Here is a 17,787-nt window from a genome sequence, read left to right as displayed (position 1 = left end):
CTCTTTAAACTTATCCCGAGATAAATCATTTAAATTCTCCTCTAGAGCACTTTTTTAAATTCTGCAGGCTTTTGAGATGAAGTCTCCCACCACTCGATGCTGATGATTTGCAATTTGAAAAATTCAGTCTTAACACCAGGCACTGTACAGTAATTTGATGTATACAGAAAATAGCTCCAGGATACATTGCATTATAGAAAATCGGCAAAGCTGTGAGGGGTGTATCGGTTGATGACTGGTTGCAGTAGCAACCAGCAAAGAATCTGAGAGCCGAGGTTGATGACAATAAGCTACAGCAAATGCAGTAAAGCAATTTATTGACACAATTTTTATAAAAACTGTACAACAATTTGCAAAGGTGAACCCATACTTTTAAGCAAGGGTCTCAAACACGCGGCCCGCAGGAGAGGAGAGAGCAGGATGAAGGAAGAGCGCGCCGTCGCTCCTTCATGATGTCATGAAGGAGCGCAGTCCCTTTCCAGCGCTGCTGGATCATTGGTGGTAGGTGAGCAATGGCCACACAGCCCCCTGTAGACAGTGCCTCACACACCCCCCCTCACTGTAGTTAGCTCCATTGGGGCTTCCTCTAGGAGTGGAATCTCCAGCCAGAGCGTTGCCGATGCTCCGGCCGGGGATTCCTCTGCTGGAGGAGCCCCTGAAGTCACTGTTCATATATGGACAGTGACTTCAGGGGCTCCTCCAGCAGAGGAATACCGGCCCGAGTGTCAGCAACGCTCTGGCTGGGGATTCCACTCCTAGAGGTAGCCCCAATGGAGCCATCTACAGAGGGCACGTGTGGCACCATCTACAGAGGGCACGTGTGGCACCATCTACAGAGGGCACGTGTGGCACCATCTACAGAGGGCACGTGTGGCACCATCTACAGAGGGCACGGGTCAAACCATCTACAGAGGGCACCGTGGTACCATCTACAGAGGGCACCGTGGCACCAGCTACAGAGGGCACCGTGGCACCAGCTACAGAGGGCACCGTGGCACCAGCTACAGAGGGCACCGTGGCACTAGCTACAGAGGGCACCGTGGCACTAGCTACAGAGGGCACCGTGGAACCATCTACAGAGGGCATGGTGGCACCATCTACAAAGGGCACGGTGGCACCATCTACAACGGGCACGGTGGCACCATCTACAACGGGCACGGTGGCACCATCTACAAAGGGCACGGTGGCACCATCTACAAAGGGCACGGTGGCACCATCTACAAAGGGCACGGTGGCACCATCTACAAAGGGCACGGTGGCACCATCTACAAAGGGCACGGTGGCACCATCTACAAAGGGCACGGTGGCACCATCTACAAAGGGCACAATGACATTATCTAAAAAGGGGCTGTCCAATATGGATATTCTTGAGTCTGCCAAACGCTGCCAACTGAACAGCCAGACTGCATTTAGCGACACTCAAACTGGATTGTTAAAATAAGCACGTGTAATAAACTCGCAAATTTCAAGTAAGTTTAAACCTACAAACCACAAAAATGAGCTATAATCGATTTAAAATTACTAAAAAAAGCAAAACTTACTCAGAATGGCAGATACACACAGCAATTCAAATGAGGATGCAGGCAGACTACAATGCTACATAGGGGGAGATTGCCCAGGTGCAATTATGCCAATTATGGCTTTTTCAGTGATTTTAAGTTTAAACCTAGCGGTATTATTATAGTAATGTAGTATTATTATAGTAATGTAGTTTTGCTATAGTAATGTAGTATTGCTATAGTAATGTAGTATTATTATAGTAATGTAGTTTTGCTATAGTAATGTAGTATTGCTATAGTAATGTAGTATTATTATAGTAGTTAAAATAACTAATTGATTTAGGCTTCATTCACATCTGCGCCAGTTTTTGATATCTATTAAAACAGTCTCCTGGACTGGTCTACCTGGCCCCTAAAATATACAGCATTTTTATCTATCTCTGATCTATGGAGATTAAACGTTGAAGAGGGTGTATGTTGCATTGTAAAGACATGCTCAATTTAACCCATCCAGTGATTTAGTTGGGAATGAGCACAAGGGGAGAGCTTGGCTGTATTTAAAGAGGCTCTGTCACCACATTATAAGTGCCCTATCTCCTATATAAGGAGATCGGCGCTGTAATGTAGGTGACAGTAATGCTTTTTATTTAAAAAAAACAATCTATTTTTACCACTTTATTAGCGATTTTAGATTTATGCTAATGAGTTGCTTAATGAACAAGTGGGCGTATTTTTACTTTAGACCAAGTGGGCGTTGTACAGAGGAGTGTATGACGCTGACCAATCAGCCTCATGCACTCCTCTCCAATCATTTACTCAGCGCATAGTGATCCTGCTAGATCCTTATGTGCTGTCTTATACGAACACATTAACAATACTGAAGTGTTTAGACAGTGAAGAGACATTCCACGGGATGTCTATTCACAATCTCTGCACTTCATTACTGTTTCTATGGTAGTTACAGCAGAGGAAGCGTGATCTCGTTGTAACCTGTCATTTACAGCGAGATCTCGCGAGATTACGCGTCCTCTGCTGTAACTACCACAGACAGAGTAACGAAGTGCAGGGATTGTGAATAGACATCTCGTGGAATGTCTATTCACTGTCTAAACACTTCAGTATTGTTAATGTGTTAGTATAAGACAGCACACAAGGATCTAGCAGGATCCCTATGCGCTGAGTAAATGAATGGAGAGTAGTGCATGAGGCTGATTTGTCAGCGTCATACACTCCTCTGTACAACGCCCACTTGGGCATTAAGCAACTCATTAGCATAAATCTAAAATCGCTAATAAAGTGGTAAAAGTAGATATTTTTTTTAATAAAAACCACTGCTGTCACCTACATTATAGCGCCCATCCCCTTATGTAGGACATAGGGCACTTATAATGTGGTGACAGAGCCTGTTTAAGGAAGCTTTTTGCACCTTTTCCATATACTTCTCTCATGCAGTCCCCAAAAGCATCAATACATTCAGTGGTGATTTCACTGGGGCCCTTGTTGCCTGTGTTTAGACCATCTATTAATATAATTACTGTATCATTGAAAATGTTTTGACATCATTTTCTTTAAGATAACTGGTGTCAAATATTCATACTGAAAATACTCAGTCATCATGGTTTCATCCAATGTTCGTTCTCACTTTGAAAAACACTGCTGTTATCTACATTACAGCGCACGATCACATTATGTACAAGATAGGGCACTTATAATGTGGTGACAAGAGTATTTTTAAAGTGAATAATTTCTGTACAAGATTCACATCATATATTTTAAATGGTTTACTATATTATTATTATTATTATTAATGAACCCCCCAAAATAGGTCCAGCCTAGCTAATGGAGATGCATGTAATGTTTAGCCCTAAAGTTCATGTTTCAGGCATATCCTGCACACTTCTCTCATTTTTATTCCCAGCACAAGCAGCTTTCCTTCTCTATCCTTCCACATATCCGCAGCGCTGAATTACGCACCCTCATTGCTAGTTCTTCAGGTCTCATTCACCAAAAGGCTGCGGTGAGTTTTGTTGTGACAATAGAGCGCTTAATTGTGTTGTTTTGTGAACCATGAATATTCATTGCAGCCGAGCAACATTAAACGCTCTGTCACAACGCATGTAAAACAGAGGAGAGGGCATGTCCGACCTGCAATATGTCAGCCCGGCTGCCACAAGCAAGATGACAGAGAGCCTTAGTGATGAGGAGTTAAGACATATGAAACACAATGTTTATCCAGAAGGGGGGTTACTGTAGGCAGTGAGCAATTAAGTGCTTCAGCCTAGAAACTGGCAGGAGGTGTTCTGCTGCTAATGCCAGCTTGCAAGTCCGCTGCCTCATAGCGAAAAACTAAAATTGAGTTTAGCATTCCAACTGTGGACAGAAGCGTCCACCAAGTCAAAAAACACGTCAACATGTCACTGTGCGGTGGTTGAATGATTTACACGGAACACCCAAAATTCCCTATTGGTTCATAGAATAGAGCACCCATGTGTTCACCCCATGTAACACAGAAGTACGCGCAAGAGCAAATCTCTGCATCTATATCAAGAAAAGTGTTTTTGCGACTTGGTCCGTGATATACGGTCCGCATGTCGGCCGCATTTCCCGGACCAAACACAGTGCAGGTAGCCGGGCTCCTAGCATCACAGTTATGTATGACGCTAGGTGTCCCGGCCTCCCTGCAGGACTACTGTCCCGTGCTCAAAACATTACTGTACGGGACCGTTTTCACGCAGCGAGGCAGCGACTCCTGGTATCGTACTCCAATATGATGCTAGTAGCATTCCTCCCTGCACGGTGTTCGGTCTGGGAAATCCTGCCGACATGACGACCGTATATCACCGGACCAAACACGGTTATGTGAATTAGGCATAAGTGTATGTTCACACGTAGCGCAAATACTGCAGATTTCCAGCAATGGATTTTGTTGCAGAAAATCCGCAGCATAATACAGTAGCAGCAAAGTGGATAAGATTTGAACAAATCTCATCCACACGCTGCGTAAATGATGAGCGGAAAAAAACATTCAGAAATTGGCGTGCAATGCGTTTTTTTGATCTGTAGCATGTCAATTGTATTTGCGTAATCACTGTTTATTTGTTGTGGGTTTTCCCCATTGAATGCAATGGGAGGTAAAACCTGCAACAAATAACAGATGTTGCGTTTTTTTTGCAAAAAAAGCAGCGATTCCGCCGCAAAATACGCAACTGAGAATAAAAAAAATAGATCTTACTTACCCAGAATTCTGTGTTTCTTCGTCCATGCCGGCTTCCTGGGATAACGTTTCATCCCATGTGACCCCTGCAGCCAAATCACAGGCTGCAGTGGTCACATCCCAGGAGGCCACGTCGCCATGGCTATGTAAGTATCAAACTTTTCTTTTTTCCTATTAGCAGTTTTCCGCAGCGGATATTCCGGCCGAAAAACTACACCACAACTTGTTGCAGTTTTTCGTCCGGAATTCCCTGCCGCGCCCAGGGCGGATACGCTGTGTAGTTTTTAGCAGCATATCCATCCCTATGTTACACAGTTCATTGTTATTTCTACACTTTGTAGCATATAACAATAACTGGATGAGAATTTCCTATAAAGGTGATGCAGGTGCTATTTTTGCTGCCAATAAACGCATTTTTACAGGAAATTATTACCGTAGAAAATTATAAATACATGCAGTGTAAAGACGCAGGTTTCACGAACGAAGAAATAGCAGAACGTTCATTCGATCAGAAAAAAAAAAGACCCTTACATTTATAGTTAACAAAGTGAAGCTCCACTTTAGAGATGATGTAATAGATAGAGGGATTGCATATACAGTTAATTTCTAAGATAGTGATGCTCAAATGATGCCCGTGGAAAGGGGTGGCCTATATGCCAAATTGGGGATTCTAGGACAAGGCAAATTCAAATGATGCAGCAGCCTTCCCCAGAATAATGATCAGGATTGATTGCTCCAGTATGCGGAGCTACCCGTTATCTCCTATTATGGGGAAATAGTGGTAACGTAACCATCTTAAAAAGTTATAACTGTGTTTACAAACATGTATCTATGTATGGGCTTTTCACATAAGCGTTGGCTTTCCGTTCAGGGGTTCCGTTGTGGAGCCCCGCAACGGAAAGTCAAATGGAAACCACAGCTTCCATTTGCATCCCCATTGATATCAATGGTGACGGAAACATTGCTAATGGTTTCCGTTTGTCACCGTTGCGGCAGGTTTCCGTTTTTTTTTTGACAGAAGAAATACCATACTCTGCTGAGCTATGGGTTCCAGCAAAAATTACGGTAACCTGACGAAAAGGAGCTTTCCGTATTTTTTTAACATTGAAGTCAATGGATGACGGATACAAACCGAGATGCCATCCATTTGTATCAGTAAGGGCCTGTTCACATCACCGTTCATTTCCGTTCCAGGGTTCAGTCAGATTTCCATCGGGTGAACCCCGCAACGGAAAGTGAAAATTAAAGCACAGCTTCCGTTTCAGTCACCATTGATCTCAATGGTGACGGAAACATCGCTAATGCTTTCCGTTCGTCACCATTCCGGCACTTTTATGGTTTTCCGACGGAATCAATAGCGCCCTATTGTGTCCATAACGGCCCATGTACATTAAATGGTTGACAAAACTATCTGAAACATTCAGGACCTGCCAACAAAAACAAACGTCTATTGGCTACTTTACATACGCACGTGGCAATCAACAATTGCACCTACTTAGATCTGTCCGCACTTTAAACCATGAATGAATGAATGAATGAATGAATGAATGAATGAATGAATGAATGGAGTAATTTTACCATTTGGCCTTTCTATTTAAATATTATCAGTCATCATGTTGATAAAAAGCTTTCTTTTTTCTGACAGCAGTTAAATGTCTGCGTTCGGATGGAAGCAGGTTTTTCTATTCATTTAGAAGAGAAGACCAGTAGAAAGGCTCTTGTATTTCATTACAGGAGCACAATGATGAATTTAAAGAGAACGAAGGGTATCTGACATCTGCTTCCTAGGTGTTCCTGCTGTTTTGATTCATAACCATTCTAAGGCGCAGCATATTTTTATACTCATTCTTTGCAAATATGGAAGCTAAGCAAGCAGAAGCTCCAATAGTGCTGCAATAAATAACAGCGAAAGCTTGATTTGCGCTGCGGAGAGTACATTAAAGCCAATTATCTTCAGAAAGAAATTGAATAAGGAGGCTGCATATAATAAAAATGACAACCTGGGCTTGTCTGAAAACCATCCTGCAATTTGTATTCGATGCGCATAACTTGAGAAAAAAAGTAATCACTTTAATTAAGAACATTGGAACACAGTTCTAAGTAAATTAGGGTTTAATTAAAAAAGGAAAACATTTACGGAAACCGTTCCTGCCACGCTCCGTGATAAAACAGTGTAAAGCATTAACCTGTCCCAAATTAAAAAGGACTTTCCTGCAGAGGAGGCCGCATTAACATTACTGCCCATGTTTCCCCATGCCGTCATGCTGGAAGATCATTTTTCCAACTTAGCAAAGCGTTGCACTAAACCATTTTACTCGAATAACACAACGGCAATCGCGGCTCACAGCAATTTAGTCCTGACTGGAAAAAGAAGTTCTATTGATATCATTAGAATCGGACAACGAACCGGCACAAGGAACGTATGTTAATATGGAATTTGAATAATGTTTTTTGGTTTTTTTTTCTCACCTTTCCGCTTATGTTAAATGTCAAAGATTTCTAAAAATACATGTATACTTGTATGGAATCCAACAGAAAAATAAATGTGGCATGCTTAACTTAAATCGGAGTAAACCTGAAGACAGTCCCCATTGGTGCCAAAATCTTCTGAAGCCATATTAACATTGAAATGAAATCTAGCTCGAATGTGAAATATTACCTGGATAACGGTTTGGATCTTCACCCACACTTCGGCCATGTCATACAGTTTAATATCCCCATCATGACTTGCGGGGGAAGTAACCGTCCCCTGCAGATATCCCAGAACTATAGAATGAGCAGATGCCACTGCATTAAATTTATCAAACAGAAGCTCCAGAAGCTCAAGAAGAAGCCTGATGGAAATAAAAAGCACTTTAGAACTTAGAGGTCCTCTGGGAAATAGACATTTAAATAAAAAATACATTACTAAATAGGAAATTCATAAATACCTTTAAATATTTATAAACCCTCATCTTTTTCAGGGGGTAATCATTAGATTAATTAAAATGGCCACCGTCACATTACTAAACACAAAACGTGCTAGATTGGAGAAGGCATGCAGTAGGTCAGGTTGTATCAGGGTACAGGGCTTGAGACCGACGTAAGCCCTCCTTCCTGCTCTGGCGGTCAGTAATCAGGGATTTGAAGTCATTCTAGAGGACGACCCATTAGCTATATACCTATAACAGTCGACTATGCAGGAACGGACCGCACACTGAAGTGGTAAAGGAGGAATAGCGAGACGTGGGCTGTTTACTAACAGTGTGGAACACTGTGCAATGATATTATGTGTTATCAATGGGAAGAAGGAAGGAGGCTGGCACTGCCAAAAACCGCACAATCGGAATGGGAGTATTAAAGTATGGCTTACTTTAATTGGATAATTGCAGGTAAATTGCCACGGAGTTGCTCATCGAAAGAGTAGCACAATCGGCTGGATATATTTGTAGAAGAATGATCGAGGCACTCACCGAAGCTGGCAAACAATTTCTTTATTACAAAAAGATCTCGGTCAGGATGTGGAATTGCCTACAGCCGTTTCACGTGCGTACACGCTTTCTCAAGGGCCTTGAGAAAGCGTGTACGCACGTGAAACGGCCGTAGGCAATTCCACATCCTGACCGAGATCTTTTTGTAATAAAGAAATTGTTTGCCAGCTTCAGTGAGTGCCTCGATCATTCTTCTACAATATATTATGTGCTATAGCGGGGGATTGTACATGCACCATGTTTTCTGCATGCCATTCTCTTGCCTAAGGCCTCATGCACAGGAGTATTTTTGTTGCCGCAATTTACCCACATTCTTGCAGACCCATTCTTTTCTATGACCAGGACTTAAACGGATCAGTGCGGGGGCAGCAAATCTAGACCGTAAATACTCAGGACAAGTCATTTTGCGTTCCGGATTTGCGGATTCACCAATACTGGTGAATTGCTGTGGATCCGTGAGTCTAGGTGACTCATGGATGCACAACAAAGGTTTTTTGCGGTAACCAATTCGGTCGTGTGCATGAGGCCTAACACGTGCCACAATCCTTGACAATATATTATGGTTCATTTACATACAGAATAATGTGACATTACATCAAAGTAACTAGTTATAGAAAATGTATTACCACAACAGATTTTTGAATTGGGTTACTTGTATAACATGGAGAAAGTAGTAGGGGCAGTGAGGTCAACTCTAAAGAAAAAACTTACTCAAATGTACTATTATGATTTGCAGCAATGCAAAGCGGTCAATAGCGATAAGAATCACACGACTAGGGAAACGGCAAGAAGATTTTAAACAAATAAGCGACTAGCGAATAACAGACAGCTACAGTGGCATGGTGACTTTAGGATAGACTGTACCATTGAATAGACAGAGTCTGTAAATGACAGAAGCCCTTAGGCTCGTCACCTCGTCTTAACTTGGTGAAATGCATGACCTTATTGGAAGTGACTGCTACCAAATACCGGAAGCATAACAATTTCTTCACCAAAAACACTGCAAACTGGTGGTACAGATGAGTCGTTTGTGACTTTTGAGTGTCTGGAAATATGACAAGTCACAATCTATAAGCATTTTTTCTGGTGCAAATAAAATGTATAATGGATAATGAACTTAAAATGATTCCTCTAAAACAATGGATTATTATTACTTTAATTCCAGGTCACATTAGTGACGTCACGCTGTTACATTGGTAGCCCAATCCTTCAATACAGCACGATCAATCATTGTGGACACATTCACATGCAGCAGTATGTAGTATATGCCATCTAAAGTAGAATGAAGGAATACGATTCTTTGTAGTTTCCCACTGACCATAAAGTGAGGTCTAAGACAAAAACGCTAAAATTTTAAAGGGGTTGTCACAACAACAGAAACGTCAAGGAGACTATATATAGTCAGATCATTAGTCTGGCCAGTAGCTAGGACACCTGCCAATCTTAAGAAAAACATTCTCAAAGGAGAGGCGGCCAATAGTTCAACCAAGGAGATAGCAATTATTTCAGTTGTATTTTTCCCATAAGCAGGCATTAGAGCGGTGTGAATGTGTTTCCCTACTCCTGTCTCCAATTGATGTGTTGATATTTTGTACCATACATTTACATTAGTACGGAACCTCCTTAACCCCTTAATGACCGGGCCTGAAAAGACGTTAATGACCAGCTCAATTTTTCTGTTTTTGCCTCTCTGCGTTTCAGCAGCCATAACTTTTTTATTTAATCATTTACGTGGCTGTATGAGGCCTTGTTGTATGCAAGAAAAATAGTTGTTTTTTTTCCCACAGACTGGTGGTAAAAAAAAAAATTTTTTACGGCGTTAATATAGGAAAAAGCGATTCTCGGAATAGTTTTTTTTGTTTATATTTTATCCCGTTCACGTTTCACACTAAATAACCCATTAGATTAATTCTTCAGGTTATTACGGTCGTGTAGATACCTAATATGCATAGGTTTTTGGTTTTTATTTAGTGTAGGGGCAATAAAATATATTTTATGCAAAATAAAGACTCTTTTTGGGACTTTTTTTATTTATTTATTTGTTTTGTTACTTTTTTTTTTTTAATCCCATCAAGGGATAACTTTATTTGTAACTTTATTTTTTACTTGTAATGTATTAGCATACTCCTGTATGCTAATACATTACACTGTGTCACTATGACACAGGCTGCTGATCGGGCAGCACATAGTGTGCCCGAACAGCAGGCACACGGAACAGACAGCCCTGGGGTCCTTTGTAGGTCCCCAGGGCTGACTGCAGAGGGATTGCCCGGTGTTTGATCGCATCACTGGAATCCCGGTGATGCGATCAAAGAGGGGAATTCCCTTTGATCTTGCCGCGGTCACGGACCGCGGTAATCAAAGAGTTAAACAGCTGGGGTTGGAATGTTTGCCGACCCCAGCTGTGTTCAGGAGGCTGCTCTAAGATCAGGAGCTGTTAGTAACAGCTCCTGCTTAGAGGACGAGCGCTATCACGAGCGCTATCACGAGCGCTCATCAGCCTGATCTGCAGCGACGCCAAAAGACGTCTCTGTAGATTAAGCACCCGCACCGCCTGACGTCAAAACACAGTGGGCGGTCGGGAAGGTGTTAAAGCGGAAATGATCTAGCATTATTAGGGCACAAAGTTAGACAATTGAATCCCACGAGTCTATACCAGAAATCTTACCGTATCAAAAACATCTGCGATCTTTTCTTAATGCATTAATAGGGCATAGATGCTGTATAACACTGTTAAGATATTCTTGGGCTACTTGTTTCATACACAATTTATTTTGTAAATAAATCTCTTACCGTGGCTGATTTTCCTGAGTCACAGTTTCTCCTCGCTGATAGCCGTTATCTGCCACCTGAGTGGTAGAGCGTTTTACGATCTGTTTTAGCTCTTGTTCTAGGCGCTCCTTTATGGCTTTCACAGTCTCAGGGATCTTTTTCAGCTTTGCTAGACCTTTAATGAGTATTCCCATAAATACTATGCTGTTCTCCTCAGGGTCAGAATCAGGATCTTCTTTGATGTCTTGAAGGCTCAAGTCCTTTACTGTAAAAAATAATCAAAAACTAAAGCGTGAAGGAGCAATATAGGACAGAAAGTAATTGTGCATAGTGTCCTTTCTAAAAGTAGAGAGAATATGATGCATTCAGGGGTTCAAACTGTCAAAATTTGTTAGAGGAGAGAGCCATTAAGAGGGTATCGCCATGGTTGTGGCACTATAATTCAGCCACCTGCAGCCCCACTAGCCGTCTGAAATATACAATATAGCAGCGCAAAAGTCTACAGATTGTTCTCGTTTGTGCAAAACCAACATTGTGTCTCATTGTTTGTTTGCAGAGAAATGTAATGTAAGCTGGATACAACAGGATGTGAGGCAAGCCTAAAATTATATGTTGCATATACATGCAGCCATATCTGAAAGCAGCATGTAATAGTGCCAGGAGGCACTGTGCTGACTCACAAAGTGTTTAATCAGAAAATATGTAAGGCAAGTCCATAATTCTAGAAGAAATACTTATGCAGGCACTACTACGGCGAAACGCTACAGGTCTGGGAGTCCAGCTTATCCATAAGCTTGCATACTTTCTCCATATCAAAGCGGAAAGGACTACAGCTGTCAATATCTGCTGGTGGGTGAAAGAAGCGCCATGAGTAGGCTAGAATCCCACACTGCAGTGTTACCAGTCTACCAGATTACTGAATGCATAAGTGCAGACTGTTACTACATTTTTTCCTAACATAAGTTATATGAACCAGCATTACAGTCCTGCTACTACATTAAAAGAACAGCAATTTGAGCTGTACTATTCCTCCCCACCTCAGGAACCCCACGCAAATACCTACATTGGTTTCCTTGTTATCTGCGACCGAGACTAATAGGGTATCCTTTTTGCATACATTGTCTTTCCAGCGCATATGTAGAAGATTTGCGGGAAGGACTCAATCACCTTTAAGAGACACTGGCTGGAGTCATTTTTGGTGGCTCCTCAGCTACCGAAGGGCCTGATATCCAAAATTTATAGATTATTGCTCTCCAATGATGACTCAGTTACACCATCTTTAATAGCGGCTCGGGAGAGGGAATTGGCCACACTGTTTACACCAGCTGAGACCTCCGGAATCTTAGCTAACTCGCATGGGTTCTCGAGATGCATTGGAATCCAAGAGAATTCTTATAAGACCATGACAAGGTGGTATAAAACCCTGTGTCAGCTGAAATTAATGGGCTATTCTCCAGATGATACCTGTTGGAGGTGTAATTCTGAGCGAGGAACGATGTCTCATTTGGTGGAACTGTACTGTTATCAAACCATTCTGGAGAGGTGTTTTACATCATGTAAATTTAATTTGTTCTAAGTCTATCTCCCTTCTCTCCTGAGCTTATCCTGCTTTGGCTCCCAACACCGACTTCTCCATCTTTCTAACAATGGTTTGCGAAAATTCAACAAATTACTCGGTTGGAGGAACTCTAGTTGGGAGCGAGGTACTCATACCAAATTTATGAAATTACGGAAACCTTGGCGGGATTTCAATAATACAAGACATGCCTCTGTTAGTCGCGCTACATCCACTTGATATATTTGTTCTGTCGGGTTGGGATCCATGGTTATACAAGCGGTTTCTAGGTGGTGGGCCCCCTTATCTGCTGCTTAGCTGGTCTCTTTGTTGTAAGACCTCATTTGTTAGATTTAGTCGCTCATCTAAATGACACTTTATTTCTGACATGTTGCCTGTAGATATGTGTGCAATATGATTTGTAGATGTTGCACTATATTCAGACACTGTTTTATTTGTTGTCATGAACCTTCCCACCTCCCCTCCCTGTATTATTTTATTATTTCTGTACTGCTTACGATTGACGGCCTGCGCACCTATAGTACATTTAGACTTGTTTGAATGCTTCTAAATTCAATAAAAACAAAATTTGGAAAAAAGAAGAACAGCAATTTATAAAACAGATCTACTTCAAATCAACCTTAACACCTTCCCAACCGCCCACTGTCTTTTGACGTCAGGCGGTGCAGGTGCTTAATCTACAGAGACGTCTTTTGGCGTCGCTGCAGATCAGGCTGATGAGCGCTCGTGTGAGCACTCATCCTCTAAGCAGGAGCTGTTACTAACAGCTCCTGATCTTAGAGCAGCCTCCTGAACACAGCTGGGGTCGGCAAACATTCGGACGCCAGCTGTGTAACCCTTTGATTACCGCGGTCCGTGACCGCGGCATGATCAAAGAGAATTTCCCTCTTTGATCGCATCACCGGGATTCCAGTGATGCGATCAAACACCGGGGAATCCCTCTGCAGTCAGTCCTGGGGACCAACAAAGGACCCCAGGGCTGTCTGTTCCGTGTGCCTGCTGTTCAGGCACACTATGTGCTGCCCGATCAGCAGCCTGTGTCATAGTGACACAGTGTAATGTATTAGCGTACAGAAGTATGCTAATACATTACAAGTAAAAAAAAAAGTTACAAATAAAGTTATCCCTTGAAGGGATTAAAAAAAAAAAAAGTAACAAAACAAATAAATAAATAAAAAAGTGCCAAAAAGAGTCTTTATTTTGCATTAAATACATTTTATTGCCCCTACACTAAATAAAAACTAAAAACCTACGCATATTAGGTATCTACACGACCGTAATAACCTGAAGAATTAATCTAACGGGTTATTTAGCGTGAAACGTGAACGGGATAAAAAATAAAACAAAAAAAACTATTCCGAGAATCGCTTTTTCCTATATTCACGCCGTAAAAAAAAATTGTTTTACCCCCAAACTGTGGGAAAAATAAAATACTATTTCTCTCGCATAAAACAAGGCCTCATACAGCCACGTCAATGAAAAAATAAAAAAGTTATGGCTGCTGAAACGCAGAGAGGCAAAAACAGAAAAATTGAGCTGGTCATTAAGGTCTTTTCAGGCCCGGTCATTAAGGGGTTAAATATTGCATAGACAATAAAAATAAGCGGTCATTAAGAGCGTCGCACATTTATTGAAATGCTTGGTTATATGATCAATCTTAATAACTTGTTGTTACAGGTCAGTCCTTGGTAGTGATCTCAGGGACTTCTGCTATGTACCGTACTGTGAACAAGTTTTTGTCCCCTTCCCAATGTTTTCTATTTCTAATTTTACATGTCACACTTGAATATTTCAGATTATCACACTACTTTGAATATTAGAAAAAGATAACCCAGGTAAACACAAAATGCTGTTTTTAAAATGATGTCATGTATTGAAGGAAAAATGCTGTTCAGCCCTACCTGGCCCTATGTGAAAAAGAAATTACCCCCTTCGCTACTAAATCAACCAGTTAAAGAGACTCTGTCACCACATTATAAGTGCCCTATCTCCTACATAAGGAGATCGGCGCTGTAATGTAGGTGACAGCAGTGCTTTTTATTTAGAAAAACGATTTTCACCACGTTATTAGCGATTTTAGGTTTATGCTAATGAGTTTCTTAATGCCCAACTGGGCGTGTTTTTACTATTGACCAAGTGGGTGTTGTACAGAGGTGTGTATGACACTGACCAATCAGCGTCATGCACTTCTCCCCATTCATTTCCTCAGCGCATAGGGATCCTGCTAGATCATTATGTGCTGCCTTATATTGACACATTAACAATACTGAAGTGTTTAGACAGTGAATAGACATTTCTTCCAGCCAGGACGGGATTATCATTCATGTCCATTCGTAATCACAGCACAGCGTGATCTCGCAAGATCACGCTATGCTGTCACATACACCCACATTAACTTTACTGAAGTGTCTTGAGTGTGAATAAACATTGCCTTCAGCCAGGACATGATGTCTATTCACACTCCCGACATTTCGGTAAAGTTTCTGTGGGATTTACTCACACAGCATGATCTCGCAAGATCACGCTGTCATTCACAGCGTGATTGATCTCGCGAGATCACGCTGTGCTGTGATTAAGTCCCACAGAATCTTTACCGAAGTGTCGGCAGTGTGAATAGACATCGCGTCCTGGCTGTAGGCAATGTCTATTCAATCTCAAGACACATCAGTAAAGTTAATGTGGGTGTATGCGACAGCATAGCGTGATCCCGCGAGATCACTCTGTGCTGTGATTACAAATGGACATGAATGGAGAGAAGTGTATGACGCTGATTGGTCAGCATCATACACTTCTCTTTACAACGCCCGCTTGGTCAAAAGTAAAAAAACGTCCAGTTGGGCATTAAGAAACGAATTAGCATAAATCTAAACTTGCTCATAACTTGGTCAATAATTATCGTTTTTCAAAATAAAAACCACTTATCTACATTACAGCGCCAATCAGACTATGTAGAGGATAGGGCACTTAAAATCTGGTGAGAGGTTTGTAGCAGATCGGCACTCCCACGATACGATCGTGGGGGAGTGCCGATGGTTGGCATGGCAACCGGAGGCCAGACAATGGCCTCCGGTTCAGCCAGACAATGGCCTCCGGTTCAGCCATGTACTGAAGCCTATGAGGACCAGCCTTCGGGTGGTCCACATAGGCTTCCTATCACATCACTATCAGCATCACACTGACAGTTGGAATACATTACACTACGTAGGTAGTTTAACGTATTCTACCAGCGATCAGTGCTGCAGGTCTTTAAGTCCCCTAGCGGGACACAAAAAAAAAAAAAAAAATTACAAAAAGTTAATAAATGTATTTTATATAAGTAAAAATAAAAGTTTTATGTTAAAAAACAAAAACTGCTTTTATTCCCCCTGTAGTAAGTCTTATTACAGGAAAAAAACAAAACATTAAAAAACAGTAAACATATTTGGTAGTACCGCTTTCGTTACGAGCCAAACTAGAACGTTATTTTTCCCGCATGGTGTACACCGCAAGAAAAAACAATGCAGAATCGCTATTTTTTAGTCACCACCCCTCCCAAAATATAGAATAATAAAATGCATCAAAAACGTGGCATGTAACCCAAAATAGTACCAATAAAAACTACAACCTGTCCTGCAAAAAACATCCCGTTTTACAGCTGTTTTGACGGAGGTGAAAAAAAAAAAAGTGATTTTATTGTGCAAACGCTGCAAAACATAAAAAAAAAAAAATACGTACAGTATGACAGTAATCATATTAACCAAAAGAATAAAGTAAAATGTCATTTAGAGCCCACGGTGAACACTGTTTTTTATTCTTTTTTTTTTACATTGTCAGAATTGCTTGCTTTTGGTCATCTTCCTTGCCAAAATAGAATAAAAGGTGAAGAAAATAAAATGCATGTACCCCAAAATGGTACCAGTGAAAACTACAGATTGTCCTCCAACAAATAAGCCCTCACACAGCTTCGTTGGAGAAAAAATAAAAAAAAGTTCTGGCTCTCAGAATATAGCGTCGCAAAATGTGCAGTGTTCCAAAAGCGGATAAGATTGGGCACAATTTATTAATACGATCGCGCTGCTACAGAAGCCTTGAAAAATGACAATATACTGAAATACATTAGTATTGCAGTGTATTGAACCAGAAATCTAACGGTCGCTGGTTCAAGTCCTCTAGGAGGACTAATAAAATGTGTAAAAGAAAAAAAAGTTATGTAAAGTTATTCGTAGTAAAATTAAACTGTTCAAAAGAACTGTTCCCATCTTTCCTCTAAAGAAAAAATGTAAACAACAAAATTGGTATCGCAGTGTCTGTAAAAGTCCTAACTTACAATATACAATTATTTAACTCGCACGGTGAACGACATAAAATAAAGAATTTAAAACGCCAAAATGGCTGTTTTTGGGTTACCTTAGCTCTCGAAAAAAAAAAAAAAAAAGTAATCAAAAAGTTGTACGTACCAAAAAACAGTACCAATAAAAACTACAGTTCGTCCCACAAAAAATAAGTCCTCACACCATTCCATTGACTGAAAACTAAAAAAGTTATGGCTCTTGGAAAGTGGGGAGTTAAAAACAAAAATGAAAAAACGAACAACATGGCTCAGTCCTAAAAAGGTAAATTGATTTCTAATGAGAAAAAAACCTGTGTGATCAAAATGTGCACTACACATTAACAATACTGAAGTGTTTAGACAGTGAATAGACATTCCACGGGATGTCCATTCACAATCTCTGCACTTTGTTACGGTTTCTATGGTAGTTACAGAAGGGGAAGCGTTATCTCATTGTAACCTGTCATTTACAGCGAGATCTCGCGGGATGACGCTTCCTCTGCTGTAACTACCACAGACAGAGTAACGAAGTGCAGAGATTGTGAATAGACATCCCGTGGAATGTCTATTCACTGTCTAAACACTTCAGTATTGTTAATGTGTTAGTATAAGACAGCACATAAGGGTCTAGCAGGATCCTTATGCGCTGAGTAAATGAATGGAGAGGAGTGCATGATGCTGACTGGTCAGCGTCATACACTCCTCTGTACAGCGCCCACTTGGTCTAAAGTAAAAATACGCCCACTTGAGCATTAGCAACTCATTCGCATAAATCTAAAATCGCTAATAAAATAGTGAAAATACATCGTTTTTTTAAATAAAAAGCACTGCTGTCACCTACATTACAGCGCCCATCTCCTTATGTAGGAGATAGGGCACTTATAATGTCGTGACAGCCTCTTTAATCAGTCTGAAGGACTCCCAAATAAATCTTCACTGAAGTTCCC

At 41.1% G+C, this 17,787-nt stretch overlaps 1 protein-coding gene across 2 annotated transcripts in view; it reads right to left on the bottom strand.

Annotated features, from left to right (window-relative positions):
* Window positions 1-17,787, bottom strand: part of EXOC4 (exocyst complex component 4) — a 410,874-nt gene that overhangs the window by 356,389 nt on the left and 36,698 nt on the right. For both annotated transcript variants that reach the window (XM_075857510.1, XM_075857508.1), the window contains exons 6-7: window positions 10,977-11,220; window positions 7,373-7,547 (exon numbers count right to left, since the gene is read on the bottom strand). In XM_075857510.1, the coding sequence (XP_075713625.1) occupies window positions 7,373-7,547; window positions 10,977-11,220 (419 nt within the window). The remainder of the gene's footprint in view (window positions 1-7,372; window positions 7,548-10,976; window positions 11,221-17,787) is intronic.

This window comes from Rhinoderma darwinii, chromosome 3 (assembly GCF_050947455.1).
Source record: "Rhinoderma darwinii isolate aRhiDar2 chromosome 3, aRhiDar2.hap1, whole genome shotgun sequence".
Taxonomy (NCBI): Eukaryota; Metazoa; Chordata; class Amphibia; order Anura; family Rhinodermatidae; genus Rhinoderma; species Rhinoderma darwinii.
The sequence above is the reverse complement of the archived record's forward strand: the minus strand, read 5'-3'. Positions and strand labels throughout refer to the sequence as shown.